Genomic DNA, 17,310 nt, shown 5'->3' on the forward strand with positions numbered 1-17,310 from the left:
TTATGTATGCTGGGAGGCAGTTGAACAGTCTCGGGCCCCTGACACTTATTGTATGGTCTCTTAACGTGCTAGTGACACCCCTGCTTTTCATTGGGGGGATGTTGCATCGTCTGCCAAGTCTTTTGCTTTCGTAGTGAGTGATTTTCGTGTGCAAGTTCGGTACTAGTCCCTCTAGGATTTTCCAGGTGTATATAATCATGTATCTCTCCCGCCTGCGTTCCAGGGAATACAGGTTCAGGAACCTCAAGCGCTCCCAGTAATTGAGGTGTTTTATCTCCATTATGCGCGCCGTGAAGGTTCTCTGTACATTTTCTAGGTCAGCAATTTCACCTGCCTTGAAAGGTGCTGTTAGTGTGCAGCAATATTCCTGCCTAGATAGAACAAGTGACCTGAAAAGTGTCATCATGGGCTTGGCATCCCTCGTTTTGAAGGTTCTCATTATCCATCCTGTCATTTTTCTAGCAGATGCGATCGATACAATGTTATGGTCCTTGAAGGTGAGATCCTCCGACATGATCACTCCCAGGTCTTTGACGTTGGTGTTTTGCTCTATTTTGTGGCCAGAATTTGTTTTGTACTCTGATGAAGATTTAATTTCCTCGTGTTTACCATATCTGAGTAATTGAAATTTCTCATCGTTGAACTTCATATTGCTTTCTGCAGCCCACTGAAAGATTTGGTTGATGTCCGCCTGGAGCCTTGCAGTGTCTGCAATGGAAGACACTGTCATGCAGATTCGGGTGTCATCTGCAAAGGAAGACACGATGCTGTGGCTGACATCCTTGTCTAGCCAGGGTACTTCCTTGGACACCAGCCAGGGTACTTCACTGGACACCAGCCTGGGTACTTCTCCACACACACACATGATTTGATTTGAGTGGGACTTGTGCATGAGTGAATAGAATTATCAAAGCTTATTGCTTTGGGAGCGTTGAAAATTGGGTTGGGAAAAATATTCTGTTAATGGGATGGTTTGTGAAGGACCTGCCTAGTATGGGCAGGTCTGCTGCACTGTTCCTGCTTTCTTATATTCTTGTGTACACCAGCCAGGGTACTTCCCAACACACACCAGCCAGGATACTTCCCCACACACACGATTTGATTTGAGTGGGACTTGTGCATGAGTGAATAGAATTTTTTTTTTTTTTTTTAACAAGTCGGCCGTCTCCCACCGAGGCAGGGTGACCCAAAGAGAAAGAAAATCCCCAAAAAGAAAATAATTTCATCATCATTGAACACTTTCATCTCACTCACACATAATCACTGTTTTTGCAGAGGTGCCCAGAATACAACAGCTTAGAAGTATATACGTATAAAAATACACAATATATCTCTCCAAACTGCCAATATTGGTGAATAGAATTATCAAAGATTATTTCTTGGGGAGCATTGAAAATTGGGTTGGCAAGTATTCTGTTAGTGGGATGGTTTGTGAAGGACCTGCTTAGTATGGGCCAATAGGCCTGCTGCAATGTAAGAACATAAGAATGGAGGAACACTGCAGAAGGCCTACTGGCCCACACAAGGCAGGTCTTTATCAAAACGACCCCTATCCAAAGCTTCCCAAGAATATCCTCCCATACCCAATGACACCAATCAAACCCAGCCCCTTCCACTCACATATTTGTCCAATCTCTTTTTAAAGCTACCGAAGGTCCTAGCCTCGATCACCCTACTCGGGAGATTGTTCCACGCATCCACAACTCTGTTCGAAAACCAGTACTTACCTATGTCCTTTCTAAATCTAAATTTATCTACCTTAAATCCATTATTTCTGGTTTTTACCTGGTTCGACACCCTCAGTACTTTATTAATATCATCTTTGTTTATACCCATCATCCACTTATACGCTTTAATGATATCTCCCCTCATTCTACGTCTCTCCAGAGAGTGGAGATTCAAGGCTCTAAGTCTGTCTTCATATGGGATATTCCTTACACAGTAAATCATTTTAGTCATTGTTCTTTGTTTGTTCTCCAATGAGTGTATATCCATCCTGTAGTAAGGAGACCAAAACTGAGCGGCATAATCTAAATGAGGCCTCACTAGTGATGTATAGAGCTGTAAAATAACTTTTGGACTTCTCTTACTTCTTCTTTCAACGTACGAGCCTTATCCCACTGAGGTGGGGTGGCCCAAAAGGAAAAACGAAAAGTTTCTCCTTTTAAATTTAGTAATACAGTGGAACCTCTACTTGCGAGCGTGTCCAGGTGTGAGTTTTTCCAAATACAGTGGACCCTCAGCTAACGATGGCATCAGCTAACGTTAAATCCAGCTAACGATACATTTTAATGCAAAAATTTTACCTCAGCCAATGCTAAAAAAACTCGCCCAACGCGATTCGTTTGAGACACGTCCATATGTGGCCTTAGCGCGCCTCAGTTGTCCCGTGGGTGCCAGTGTTTACAAGCCAGCCAGTGCGGTCGCATCCACGCATACAATCAGAACATTTCATATTATCACAGTGTTTTTAGTGATTGTACCTGCAAAATAAGTCGCCATGGGCCCCAAGAAAGCTTCTATTGCCAACCCTGTGATAAAAAGGGTGAGAATTAGTATGGAAATTAAGAAAGATTTTAAAGGGTTTGGGGCTAACCCTGAGATGCCTATGCCACTTGTGGAATCCATTGTGCCTACTTCAAAGATTAAGGAAATGTGTGCAAAGTGAGTTGAACTGCAAACCTTTATGGATGAAAATCACCCTAACACAGCTATTGCAAGCATGCTGGTGACTATTACAATGACAATGTTGTGGCCCATTTTAGGCAACTCTTAAAGGAACGGGAGGTACAGACCTCTATAGACAGATTTGTTTTGCGACAGAGGTCCAGTGACTCTCAAGCTGGTCCTAGAGGCATTAAAAGAAGAAGGGAAGTAACCCCGGAAAAGGACTTGATACCTCAAGTCCTAATGGAAGGGGATTCCCCTTCTAAACATTAATAACTTCCACACACTCCCCTCCTCCCATCCCATCAATCATAACCAGATCTTCAATGAAGATAAGTGTCAGTTTGTGTGTATTAAAATTAATATTTCTTGTGGTAAAATTTTTTTTTTTTCATACTTTGGGGTGTCTTGCACGGATTAATTTGATTTCCATTGTTTCTTATGGGGAAAATTAATTCAGATAACGATAATTTCAGCTAACGATGAGCTTTCAGGAACGGATTAATATCGTTAGCTGAGGGTCCACTGTACGAGCAGTCGATGGGTCGATTTTTTGCTTCCATACGCGAGCAAAATTTCCACAAGTGAGCAGACCTCAAGGCAAGTTCCTTGATTCTGGTGAGGGGCTCTTGCTCTTGATCTCGGGAATTGTATCTCATTTGTTTGTTGGACTATCTTATTGAAACTTGGGCAATATATGATGGAAAGATGCTTCTTAATGTACACCAAAAATGAAAGAAATCTAAGTATAAATAATGGAGTTCACTTCTCAGCTTGGCCACACCTTAGCGGTAATTTCGAATGGTTTTTATGGTTGTATTCTCGTTTTTTTTGGTCTCATTTGATAGAATGGAAGATGTATTACAGAAATAGATGTGATTTTGATTGCTTTCACGACGAAAAGTACCTTGAAATAGAGCTCAACCTAGGAGAAATGGTCCATTGCTTGGGTGTTTCAGAGTAAACAAATGACGTCACTGTCCGTTCCAATATGCAGTCGTGAATGGGTTAACATTATTTATTGCAATAAGGAATAACAGTAAATCTTATATTTTTTGTGTGAATAAATTTACAAATTATTTATATAATAATAATACATAATAATATGTATAATAATAATAGTATAATAATATAATACAATAATAATAATAATAATATAATATGAATAATAATAAAACAGTGGACCCCCGCATAATGTTGGCATTGCATAATGTTAAATCCGCATAGCGATACATTTTATCGCTAAAATTTTGCCTCGCATAGTGCTAAAAAATTCGCTCAACGCGATTAGTCCGAGACACGTCCATGCGGCCTGAGCCAGCCTCACTTGTTCTGCCAGTGGCATTGTTTACAAGCCAACCTCCGCGGTAACATTCAAGCATACAACAGAACATTTCGTATTATTAAAGCCTTTTTATAGTGATTTCGCCTGAAAAATAAGTGACCATGGGCCCCAAGAAAGTTTCTAGTGCCAACCCTACAGGAATAATGGGTGAGAATTACTATGGAGATGAAGAAAGAGATCATTGCTAAGTATGAAAGTGGAGTGCGTGTCTCCGAGCTGGCCAGGCTGTTTAGTAAACCCCAATCAACCATCGCTTCTATTGTGTCCAAGAGAACGGCAATCAAGGAAGCTGTTCTTGCCAAAGGTTTAACTGTGCTTTCGAAACAGAGATGGCAAGTGATAGAAGATGTTGAGAGACTGTTATTGGTGTGGATAAACGAAAAACATAGCAGGCGATAGCATCTCTCAAGCGATCATAAGTGAAAAGGCTAGGAAGTTGCATGAGGATTTAATTAGAAAAATGCCTGCAACTAGTGGAGATGCGAGTGAATTTAGGCCAGCAAAGGTTGGTTTGAGAGATTTAAGAGGCGTAGTGGCATACATAGTGTGATAAGGCATGGTGAGGCTGCCAGTTCGGACCAAAAAGCAGCTGAAAAATATGTGCATGAATTCAAGGAGTACATAGACAGTGAAGGACTGAAACCTGAACAAGTGTTTAATTGTGACGAAACAGGCCTGTTTTGGAAGAAAATGCCAAGTAGGACCTACATTACTGGTGATTGCAAAGTGAAGCCTTTATTAGTGTATCACTCTGAAACTCCCAGAGCGTTCAGGCAAAAGAATGTCCTCAAGGCTAATTTGTGTGTGCTGTGGAGGGCAAACAATAAGGCATGGGTCACTAGGGACTTTTTCTATGACTGGTTACACCAAGCATTTGCCCCCACTGTGAAAAATTACCTGACTGAAAAGAAATTAGACCTTAAGTGCCTCCTGGTGTTAGACAATGCCCCTGGTCATCCTACAGACTTGGCAGAGCGACTTTGTGGGGACATGAGCTTCATTAAGGGGAAGTTTTTGCCTCCTAATACCACTCCTCTCCTGCAGCCCATGGACCAGCAGGTTATTGCAAACTTCAAAAAACTGTACACAAAAGCTCTGTTTGAAAGGTGCTTTGTAGTGACCTCAGAAACTCAATTGACTCTAAGAGAGTTTTGTAGAGAGCACTTTAATATCCTCAATTGTGTAAACCTTATAGGTAAGGCTTGGGAGGGAGTGACTAAGAGGACCTTGAACTCTGCTTGGAAGAAACTGTGGCCAGAATGTGTAGACCAAAGGGATTCTGAAGGATTTGAGGCTAACCCTGAGAATCCTATGCCAGTTGAGGAATCAATTGTGGCATTGGGGAAGTCCTTGGGGTTGGAGGTTAGTGGGGAGGATGTGGAAGAGTTGGTGGAGGAGGACAATGAAGAACTAACCACTGATGAGCTGCTAGATCAACTTCAACAGCAAGATGCCACACCTGAGGAAATTGCTTCGGAGGAGGGGAGAGAGAAATTGAAGAAGTTGCCTACTTCAAAGATTAAGGAAATCTGTGCAAAGTGGCTTGAAGTGCAAACCTTCATGGATGAAAATCACCCTCAGACAGCTATTGCAAGCCGTGCTGGTGACTATTACACTGACACTGTTGTGAAACACTTTAGGAAAGTCATAAAGGAACGAGAGGTACAGGCCACTATGGACAGATATGTTGTGCGACAGAAGTCCAGTGACTGAAGCTGGTCCTAGTGGCATTAAAAGAAGAAGGGAAGCAACCCCAGAAAAGGACTTGACACCTCAAGTCCTAATGGAAGGGGATTCCCCTTCTAAACACTAAAACCATCCAGTCTCCCCTCCTCCCATCCCATCAATCATCACCACATCTTCAATAAAGGTAAGTGTCATGTAACTGTGCATGTTTTCTTAAGTTTGTGTGTATTAAAATTATTATTTCATGTGGTAAAAAATTTTTTTTTTCATACTTTTGGGTGTCTTGCATGGATTAATTTGATTTCCATTATTTCTTATGGGGAAAATTAATTCGCATAACGATAATTTCGCATAACATTGAGCTCTCAGGAAGGGATTAATAGCGTTATGCGGGGGTCCACTGTATGTATAATAATAATGTACTACATATAATAATTGTAATAGACAGCTTCAAAAGGCCGTCACTAGATAGCAGTGTTTACCACAACAAAGAGGGAGCGGTTGTGGCCGCCTCCACCTGTTACATAATGACATATTTTATTCATTTTAGAGTATATATCATGTTTCTATGTTATTTATATTGTTTGTTATGTCATATTAGATGAACTGTGATATATAAATAAGCCGTATAGATGATATTAGCAAAATTATTCATGAATTAGTTTTCCCGGTCTCCAGACAAACTCTCATCCACCGCTGACAACGCCCATACCACTGCATGAATGACATATTTTATTCATTTTAGAGTATATATCAGGTTTCTATGTTATTTATATTATTTATTATGTCATATTAGATGAAGTGAGATAGATAAATAAGTCGTAGAGTTGATATTAGGGAAATTATTGAAGTACAGAATTCCACTGGAATGGATTAATTGCATTTCAGTTAATTTAAATGAGGAAAATTGACTCTGCAAACGAGCAAATCCAGTTACGAGCAAGGTCATGGAACGGATTAAACTCGCAAGTAGAGGTTCCACTGTATTTACAGGAGAAGGGGTTACTAGCCCCTTGCTCCCGGCATTTTAGTCGCCTCTTACGACACACATGGCTTACGGAGGAAAGATTCTTATTCAACTTCCCTATGGATAACTTCTGTTACTTACACTTCTTGAAATAAATCCTAGTAATCTGTTAGCCTTGTTGCACACACTTAGGTGCTGCTGTCTTGGCTTTAGATTTCTGCTTACCATGACTCCCAAGTCTTTTTCACATTCTGTATGGTGAAGTTCTACTTCACCTAGTTTATAGCTTCGAGGGTTATTTTCATTCCCAAGGACTAGTACCTTACACTTATCCACATGAATTTCATCTGCCATTTTTCAGACCAAGACATTAATTTACCCAAATCCTCCCAGAGTTCATTGGAATCCTCCTCAGAATGAATCTTATGGCCTATCTTTGTATCATCAGCATATTTGCTCATGTCACTTGTAATTCCTTCATCAAGGTCATTAACCCTTTCAGGTTTTTTGACGTACTAGTACAAGTAAGTACTAGTAAGTAATAGTAAGTACTACGTACTAGTAAGTATACAAGATATGATGTAGGGCGAAATGACAGTAGTTTGTTGGATTATGTATTGGTAGATAAAAGACTGTTGAGTAGACTTCAGGATGTACATGTTTATAGAGGGGCCACAGATATATCAGATCACTTTCTAGTTGTAGCTACACTGGGAGTAAAAGGTAGATGGGATACAAGGAGAATAGAAGCATCAGGGAAGAGAGAGGTGAAGGTTTATAAACTAAAAGAGGAGGCAGTTAGGGTAAGATATAAACAGCTATTGGAGGATAGATGGGCTAATGAGAGCATAGGCAATGGGGTCGAAGAGGTATGGGGTAGGTTTAAAAATGTAGTGTTAGAGTGTTCAGCAAAAGTTTGTGGTTACAGGAAAGTGGGTGCGGGAGGGAAGAAGAGCGATTGGTGGAATGATGATGTGAATATAGTAGTAAGGGAGAAAAAGTTAGCATATGAGAAGTTTTTACAAAGTAGAAGTGATGCAAGGAGGGAAGAGTATATGGAGAAAAAGAGAGAGGTTAAGAGAGTGGTGAAGCAATGTAAAAAGAGAGCAAATGAGAGAGTGGGTGAGATGTTATCAACAAATTTTGTTGAAAATAAGAAAAAGTTTTGGAGTGAGATTAACAAGTTAAGGAAGCCTAGAGAACAAATGGATTTGTCAGTTAAAAATAGGAGAGGAGAGTTATTAAATGGAGAGTTAGAGGTATTGGGAAGATGGAGGGAATATTTTGAGGAATTGTTAAATGTTGAGGAAGATAGGGAAGCTGTGATTTCGTGTATAGGGCAAGGAGGAACAACATCTTGTAGGAGTGAGGAAGAGCCAGTTGTGAGTGTGAGGGAAGTTCGTGAGGCAGTAGGTAAAATGAAAGGGGGTAAGGCAGCCGGGATTGATGGGATAAAGATAGAAATGTTAAAAGCAGGTGGGGATATAGTTTTGGAGTGGTTGGTGCAATTATTTAATAAATGTATGGAAGAGGGTAAGGTACCTAGGGATTGGCAGAGAGCATGCATAGTTCCTTTGTATAAAGGCAAAGGGGATAAAAGAGAGTGCAAAAATTATAGGGGGATAAGTCTGTTGAGTATACCTGGCAAAGTGTATGGTAGAGTTATTATTGAAAGAATTAAGAGTAAGACGGAGAATAGGATAGCAGATGAACAAGGAGGCTTTAGGAAAGGTAGGGGGTGTGTGGACCAGGTGTTTACAGTGAAACATATAAGTGAACAGTATTTAGATAAGGCTAAAGAGGTCTTTGTGGCATTTATGGATTTGGAAAAGGCGTATGACAGGGTGGATAGGGAGGCAATGTGGCAGATGTTGCAGGTGTATGGTGTAGGAGGTAGGTTACTGAAAGCAGTGAAGAGTTTTTACGAGGATAGCGAGGCTCAAGTTAGAGTATGTAGGAAAGAGGGAAATTATTTCCCAGTAAAAGTAGGCCTTAGACAAGGATGTGTGATGTCACCGTGGTTGTTTAATATATTTATAGATGGGGTTGTAAGAGAAGTAAATGCGAGGGTCTTGGCAAGAGGCGTGGAGTTAAAAGATAAAGAATCACACAAAGTGGGAGTTGTCACAGTTGCTCTTTGCTGATGACACTGTGCTCTTGGGAGATTCTGAAGAGAAGTTGCAGAGATTGGTGGATGAATTTGGTAGGGTGTGCAAAAGAAGAAAATTGAAAGTGAATACAGGAAAGAGTAAGGTTACGAGGATAACAAAAAGATTAGGTGATGAAAGATTGGATATCAGATTGGAGGGAGAGAGTATGGAGGAGGTGAATGTATTCAGATATTTGGGAGTGGACATGTCAGCGGATGGGTCTATGAAAGATGAGGTGAATCATAGAATTGATGAGGGAAAAAGGGTGAGTGGTGCACTTCGGAGTCTGTGGAGACAAAGAACTTTGTCCTTGGAGGCAAAGAGGGGAATGTATGAGAGTATAGTTTTACCAACGCTCTTATATGGGTGTGAAGCATGGGTGATGAATGTTGCAGCGAGGAGAAGGCTGGAGGCAGTGGAGATGTCATGTCTGAGGGCAATGTGTGGTGTGAATATAATGCAGAGAATTCGCAGTTTGGAAGTTAGGAGGAGGTGCGGGATTACCAAAACTGTTGTCCAGAGGGCTGAGGAAGGGTTGTTGAGGTGGTTCGGACATGTGGAGAGAATGGAGCGAAACAGAATAACTTCAAGAGTGTATCAGTCTGTAGTGGAAGGAAGGCGGGGTAGGGGTCGGCCTAGGAAAGGTTGGAGGGAGGGGGTAAAGGAGGTTTTGTGTGCGAGGGGCTTAGACTTCCAGCAGGCATGCGTGAGCGTGTTTGATAGGAGTGAATGGAGACGAATGGTTTTTAATACTTGACGTGCTGTTGGAGTGTGAGCAAAGTAACATTTATGAAGGGGTTCAGGGAAACCGGCAGGCCGGACTTGAGTCCTGGAGATGGGAAGTACAGTGCCTGCACTCTGAAGGAGGGGTGTTAATGTTGCAGTTTAAAAACTGTAGTGTAAAGCACCCTTCTGGCAAGACAGTGATGGAGTGAATGATGGTGAAAGTTTTTCTTTTTCGGGCCTCCCTGCCTTGGTGGGAATCGGCCAGTGTGATAATAAAAAATAAAATAAAATAGTACGGCTTACTCACCAGGGTTATTGACGTACTAGTACGCCTAAATTCTGGCGCCTTCACATCTAGCGAGAGAAAGCTGGTAGGCCTACATATGAAAGAATGGGTCTATGTGGTCAGTGTGCGCAGTATGAAAAAAATCCTGAAGCACACAGTGCATAATGAGAAAAAAAAACTTTGACTGTGTTTTTGGATTAAAACAGCGAATTTGCACTGTATTTTCATATGGTATTTATGGTTGTATTCTAGTTTTCCTGGTCTCATTTTATAGACTGGAAGACATATTACGGAAATTGAGATGATTTTGACTGGTTTCACAATGAAAAGTACCTTGAAATTGAGCTCAAAGTAGCAGAAATGTTCAATTTTTACCAAAGTTCAAAAGTAAAAAAAATCCTGCCATGCATCCAATACACGTCAACTGGTGAGTCTAATATTCTTTCACAAGTGCGCTGATAATATTTATATCATTTCTACACTAATGCATTAGTCTGCATAACAGTAAATCTACTTTTTGTAAGAATAAAAGTTCAAAGTGGAAAGCAAAAGAAATATAAGAGGGGCCTGGGGACATGACTAACGAACAGACAACTTGTTATTTTAGTGCCAGGAATGTCTTCCTTGTTTATTTTGGACCCTATTTGGAAATTGGCATCTTCTGAAATTTGTGTTTAATTGGCAAAATTGCCAATTTCTAACCACTTTATTGGATAGTTGAAATTGGTAAATGGGTGGTTTCTTGTACTCATTCGATAGAAAAAATGGAGTTCTAGCGAAATAAATATGATTTTTGTCGACTAGTACACAGGAATTGGCCAAAAATAGGGCTCAAAGTGGGCGGAATCGCCAATGCTTAAACATCGGCTAGAAAGCTAACATCGCAAGGGCATAATTCCGTAAGTTTTCCCTCAAATTTCATACTTTTGGTGTCATTATGATTAGGAAAAGATTCTCTGTCATTTCATAAGAAAAAATCTTTTTTTTTTTTTTTTTCCAAAAAATTTTCACAGACCGGGCTGTGGGGGCGTTGACCCCCGGAACTCTCTCCAGGTAAACTCCAGGTGAGAACAAGTTTAGGAGAGGGCCTCTCGACCCTGAAAGGGTTAATGTAAATTATGAACAACAGAGGGCCTAAAACTGATCCTTGTGGCATGCCACTAGTGACTAATCACCATTCAGATTTGATCCCATTAATGGAAACTCTCTGCTTTCTGTTGGTAAGCCATACCTCTTTCCATGCTAGAACTTTACCTCCTATACCATGAGCTGCCACTTTTCTTAAGAGTCTCTTGTTAGGTACTCTATCGAAGACTACTAAAATCCCAATAAGCAACATCATATTCTTTATCACTGTTTACTGCCTCAAATGTTCTATTGAAGAATGTCAGTAAATTTGTCAGGCAGGAACGACCTCTCCTGAACCCATGCTGAGATTCATTAGTCAAATTATGCTTTTCAGGATGACTTCTAATAATGTCAGCTATAATTGATTCTAATAATTTGCCTACTATAGACATCAGGCTTATTGGACGGTAATTTGAAGGAATGGACTTGTCCCCTGATTTGAATATAGGAACCACATTTGCCATCTTCCACATTTCAGGCAAAACACCAGTAAGGATGGACGCATTAAACACACTCGTTAATGGCTGACTAAGTTCCATCTTGCATTCTTTAAGTGCCTTGGAAAACAACTCGTCGGGTCCCGGGGACTTAATTTGCTTCAGTTTGTCTATCTGTTTGATAACCATGTCCCTCGTGACAGTAATACAGTGGACCCTTGACCAACGATATTAACCTGTTCCAGAGAGCTTATATTTAGGGGAATTTATCGTTAATTGAATTAATTTTCCCCATAAGAAATAATGGAAATCCAATTAATCCATTCCAGACACCCAAAAGTATGAAATTTTTTTTTTTCACTTGAAATATACATTTTACTACACAGAAAAAGAAGGATACATGCACAATAAATACTGTACTAAATGAAGAATAAATGACACCTTTTTTGAAGATGTAGTGATGAGATGGGAGGAGGGGAGATGGTGTACAATAATAATATTGTTTGGAAGGGGAATCCCCTTCCATAAGGACTTTAGGTACCAATTCTGTTTCTGGGGTTACTTCCCTTCTTTTTTTAATGCCACTGGGAACAACTTGAGAGTCACTGGACCTCTGTCACACCAAAAATTCGTCTGTAGAGCTCTGTACCTCGCGTTCCTTTAAGATTTTCCTAAAATGGGCCACAACATTGTATTTGTAAAAGTCACCAGCACAGCTTGCAATAGCTGTGTCAAGGTGATTTTCATCCATAAAGGTTTGAACGTCAACCCACTTTGCACAAATTTCCTTAATCGTTGAAGAAGGCAGCTTCCTCCATCTCTCTCCTCTCCTCTGAAGCAATTTCCTCAGTTGTGATCTCTTGCTGTTGCAGATGCTCTTGCAGCTCATCAGTGGTTAGTTCTTCATCGTCATCCTCCACCAACTCTTCCACATCCTCCCCACTAACCTCCAACCCCATGGACTTCCCCAATGCCACAATAGATTCCACAGCTGGCATAGGCTCCTGAGGGTTAGCCCCAAACCCTTCAAAATCCCTTGTACACATTGTGGCCACAATTTCCTTCAAGTAAAGTTCAAGGTCATGTTAGTCACTCCCTCCCAAGCCTTACCTATAAGGTTTATGCAATTGAAGATACTAAAGTGATCTTTCCAAAAGTCTCTTAGGGTCAGTTGAGTGTCTGAGGTCACTGCAAAGCAATTTTGAAACATTGCTTTGGTGTACAGTTTTTTGAAATTTGAAATGACCTCCTGGTCCATGGGCTGGAGGAGAGGAGTGGTATTAGGAGCATTTTTGGTGCTTGTTTCTGCAAAATAAGTCACCATGGGCCCCAAGAAAGCTTCTAGTGCCAACCCTTCGAGAAAAAGGGTGCTAATGACTATTGAAATGAAGAAAGAGATAATTGCAAAGTACGAAAGTGGAGTGCTTGTGTCGGAGCTGGCCAGGTTGTATACAAAACCCCAATCAACCATCACTACTATAGTGGCCAGGAAAACGGCACTCAAGGAAGCTGTTTTTCATAAGGTGCGTGTCTGTTTTCAAAACAACTTTGACACTCTCCCCCCCTCCCATCCTATCAATCATCACCAGATCTTCATTAAAGGTAAGTGCCATGTATTCTATTGTTAGTAGAGTACTGCTGACTGTGCATGTCTTCTTCAGTTTGTGTGCATTAAACTTAATATTTCATGTGGTAAAACTTTTTTTTTTTCATAGTACGTACTTTTGGGTGTCTTGCACAGATTAATTTGATTTCCATTATTTCTTAAGGGGAAAATTAATTCACCTTCCGATAATTTTGGCATATGATGAGCTCTCAGGAACGGATTAATATCATATACCGGGGAGCCACTGTATCAGTATTGTTCACACGTAGGAAATCAGCGAGCATAGGGCTTGTATACCAGTTGTCTGTGAACACCGTATGACCCTTGCCAAGGTATGGATATGTGGAAGCACATAATAACAATGAGGAGGAGGAGAAGGAGGAGGAGGAGGAGGAGAAGAAGGAAGAGGAGGAGGAGGAGAAGAAGGAAGAGGAGAAGGAATAGGAAGAGAAGGAAGAGGAGGAGGAGAAGGAGGAGGAGGAGGAGGAGGAGGAGAAGAAGGAGGAGGAGGAGAAGGAGGAGGAGAAGAAGGAGGAGGAGAAGGAGGAGAAGGAGGAGGAGGAGGAGAAGGAGGAGGAGGAGGAGAAGGAGGAGGAGGAGGAGAAGGAGGAGGAGGAGAAGAAGGAGGAAGAGAAGGAGGAGGAGAAGAAGAAGGAGGAGGAGGAGGAGGAGGACAAGGAGAAGGAGAAGGAGGAGAAGGAGAAGGAGGAGGAGAAGGAGGAGGAGGAGAAGGAGGAGGAAGAGGAGGAGAAGGAGGAGGAAGAGGAGGAGAAGGAGAAGGAGGAGGAGGAGGAGAAGGAGGAGGAGAAGGAGGAGGAGGATGAGGAGGAGAAGGAGGAGGAGGAGAAGGAGGAGGAGGAGAAGGAGGAGGAGGAGGAGGAGGGGAAGGAGGAGGAGAAGGAGGAGGAGAAGAAGAAGGAGGAGAAGAAGGAGGAGAAGGAGAAGGAGGAGGAGAAGAAGAAGGAGAAGGAGAAGAAGAAGGAGGAGGAGGATAATAATAATAATAATAGGTAATAATAAGTTCCCTTGAAGCATGAAAAACGAAGTCCACCCCTGACAGTGACATGATAAGATGAGCTAACAACTGATAAGAGCTGACATTTGATGAGCATACAAGAGGGTGGGGGAGGGGGAAGCTGATAAGAAAAGATTAGAGGTGACATTTGATGAGCATTGCCCTCACTTTGTTTTCGCTGGTACACAAACATGTCTGCCTGTCTATTTGTCTGTCTGTCAAGCTCCCTGTCTATCTGTCTATTTGTCTAGCTCTCTGTCTCAGAGAGAGCCACAAGACTGCGTCATCATGTTTACTCATATATTCAAGCAGAATATAGCACTTTGTCTGGATTTTTTGGGTTATCCTAGGTAATTTACACTATGTATACTTGTATTTATGTGTACCTGTGAGATAGAGATAGACAGACAGATAGAAAGAGAGACAGATCGAAAGAGATAGAGACAGACAGACAGAGGTAGACAGAGATAGACAGATAGACGGACCCTAAACACTTCTCTTAAAAGAGGAGTGTTATTATAGCATTATATCAGTGAATCCTTGGTGTTTGCTCTAGCTGGCGCTCATTTTAACTGGCACTCCCACAAGGTACTAAGTGGTCCCAGATAATTTTAATACCAGGCACACTTAGTGTTAGGACCCATTCCATGCTGACCAGGCATCTCAGGCCAGTCGTGCCAAATTTGAAGGCAGGAAAAATAAAACGTATATATACATTTGGGGCGCTACGCGTAAGAACTTATATATACGTTTAGACCGTTTAAGGGTTAAGGGGGTGACTGGGCCTACGCAGATTCATATATGTTTTCTCTGCTGGACCAGAGAAAACGTAATGTTTTCCCTCCACCTGACTACCACCCCTCCATAGCATATAAACGTTGCATGTTTATATGCTATGTAACGTGTTTCTTATGTAATTTTGAAGGAAATGTCATTGGTGGATTAATGAAAATGTTTTATTAACGTAAAATGAGACATTTAATGTGCCCAAGAATGATTATTATTATGTATTAATATTATTACTATGGCGTTAAAACTAGAGGGACACTCTTAGTGATTTTAATGTGTACCTGCACGAAAACAAAGATGATGAACGAAAACTGAGACAATATTTTGACGAAAAAAGTTAGCGAAAACCGAATTCCACGACAACCAGGGCGAACGAAAACCGAGGCTCCACCGTATGTTATCTAGTCACCTCTGTTAAATTAAAGTGTACAGTGCATTAGTTATAGATCACAGTACAGCAGCCTGAGGCTTCTGGAAAATTAACATGGGAAATTATTATGATGGATAATATCCCTGACTATCTTACTTCATGCCTTTCCTTCTATATTGTGCAAGGCATAGCAACTTCCTGGTCTTGAAAGTCAGAATCATAACCTGTAATTAGATCACTATAGTACTGTACTTAAAAATATTTGTATACATATTGAATTTGTTCAAAATTACATTTCAGACTGGCAGCAAACCAGATTTCATTGCTCTAGGAGGAGTACTGCGAGGTCTCACACTTTATATGCATCACTTCCCAGAAGGACATGATGATGATGCTCAGCTCTATGAGTTCCTTTATAACCAGATTCACAAAGTTCTTAATCCTGATCTCAACTTAGCAAGAAGGGATGCACAAAGAGGTGAGCTAGTTCCACTGATATCTTGCATGTATTTATGTATTGCATTAGTCGAAATGCAAAAGAACATCTATATTCAGATCCTTTTTGTTCTTTTTACCACAAAAGTAATTTTGGGGGTTGATTAGAGGGGAGTTGAAATTTTTCTTGTTTTATGCAGAATAACCTTGCTCATTTCAAGAGTCAAATTCCATTGGTTACTCACTGTGATTTTTGCTTGATGTTTGAATCCCCCCTACTTCTAGAACCTCCCACACCCTCCTTCCAACTCTTTCCCAAACACTCCACACACACTACAGTCTCTCATATTCAGATTTATCAACCCTTTTTTATTAAACCCTTTTTATTTTATTAACTTGTTTTGCTCCACTATCTCTACTTGCTTGGTGTGGTTGCATTATTATGTCCTAACCAAACCCATTCTTTGGGCAGTAGCAACTCTTATTTTCTTCATTATTTCATTTAAACCACCACACCATCTTCAGCTTCCTTCAATACTTACTCTATCATTCTCTCATGCATGCTGGCTGGATGCTTAAGTTGTAGAAATTGGAGCATAAAGCAGGCATGAATAAAAGTGTTAGAATGACTGGAGATCGGTGGTTTTTAGGATTTGACAGGCTGTTGGAATGAGGAAGGTAACAGTTACAAAGAAATTTAAAGACACTGGTTATCCAAGCTTTGAATCCTGAAAATGGTACCTGCACTGTGAAGAGACGGGTGGATATGTTTCAGTTTAGAGGGATATTTGAATTGTGATGTCTGCACATTTCTGGCAAGACAGTTGTTGAATGAATGATACAACAAATTTCCAAGAAAATTCCCAAGACCGTAGACATACTATCGAAGATACGGTACTATGTTCCACAATCAGCCCTCCTGGCCCTATATCACTCACTTATTTGCCCCTATCTCACCTATGGAATTTGTGCATGGGGCTCAACAACAATAAACTGTCTTGGACCATTAATTACCCAGCAAAAGGCTGCAGTCAGAATGATAACAAATTCCCACTACAGGCAGCACACTCCACCAGTATTCAAAACTATAAACCTACTCACCATACAAAACATCCATACTTATTATTGTACCTACTACATACATAGAACACTTAACTCAGATATAAACCCTCCCCTCAAACATCTTACCAACCTCAACAGAACACATGACCATAACACAAGGCACAGATCACTCTTTGATGTTCCTCGTGTCCATCTCTCACTATGCAAAAACTCAATGCACATAAAAGGCCCAAAAATCTAGAATTCATTACCTGTGAATATAAAAGAAACACTGTCTGTTTATAAATTCAAGTCTCTTCTTAAAAATCACTTACTCACCCACAACTAAATAAATACTGAATAATTGTATCTCATAAATTTTAACCTGTGACCCAATCAAACTTTGTTAGTTTTAATTACATTACCTAACAGAATGCTCCATTCTACTGAATGCACACCAACACAGTAAATGACCATATGACCTGTCTTTGAAATACTCATTTGTGCTTAATTGTTAACTGTTTACAATGGTGTTTACCACTGAATATATCATTGCTTAGTTAATCTAAAGTTAATTTTAAGCCTGCCTACAATGCTCTGCATACAAGGGGCTTTGGCATGTTACACTTAACCACTGTATTTCTTTGTACTTCTATGTATCA

The 17,310-nt window shown here is 40.7% G+C and overlaps 1 protein-coding gene across 2 annotated transcripts in view; it reads left to right on the top strand.

Moving 5' to 3' along the window:
* Positions 1 to 17,310, top strand: part of LOC128691314 (DNA-dependent protein kinase catalytic subunit) — a 1,096,584-nt gene that overhangs the window by 48,415 nt on the left and 1,030,859 nt on the right. For both annotated transcript variants that reach the window (XM_070091676.1, XM_070091677.1), the window contains exon 5: positions 15,473 to 15,650. In XM_070091676.1, coding sequence (XP_069947777.1) covers positions 15,473 to 15,650 — 178 coding nt within the window. The remainder of the gene's footprint in view (positions 1 to 15,472; positions 15,651 to 17,310) is intronic.

This window comes from Cherax quadricarinatus, chromosome 36 (assembly GCF_038502225.1).
Source record: "Cherax quadricarinatus isolate ZL_2023a chromosome 36, ASM3850222v1, whole genome shotgun sequence".
NCBI classification, from domain to species: domain Eukaryota; kingdom Metazoa; phylum Arthropoda; class Malacostraca; order Decapoda; family Parastacidae; genus Cherax; species Cherax quadricarinatus.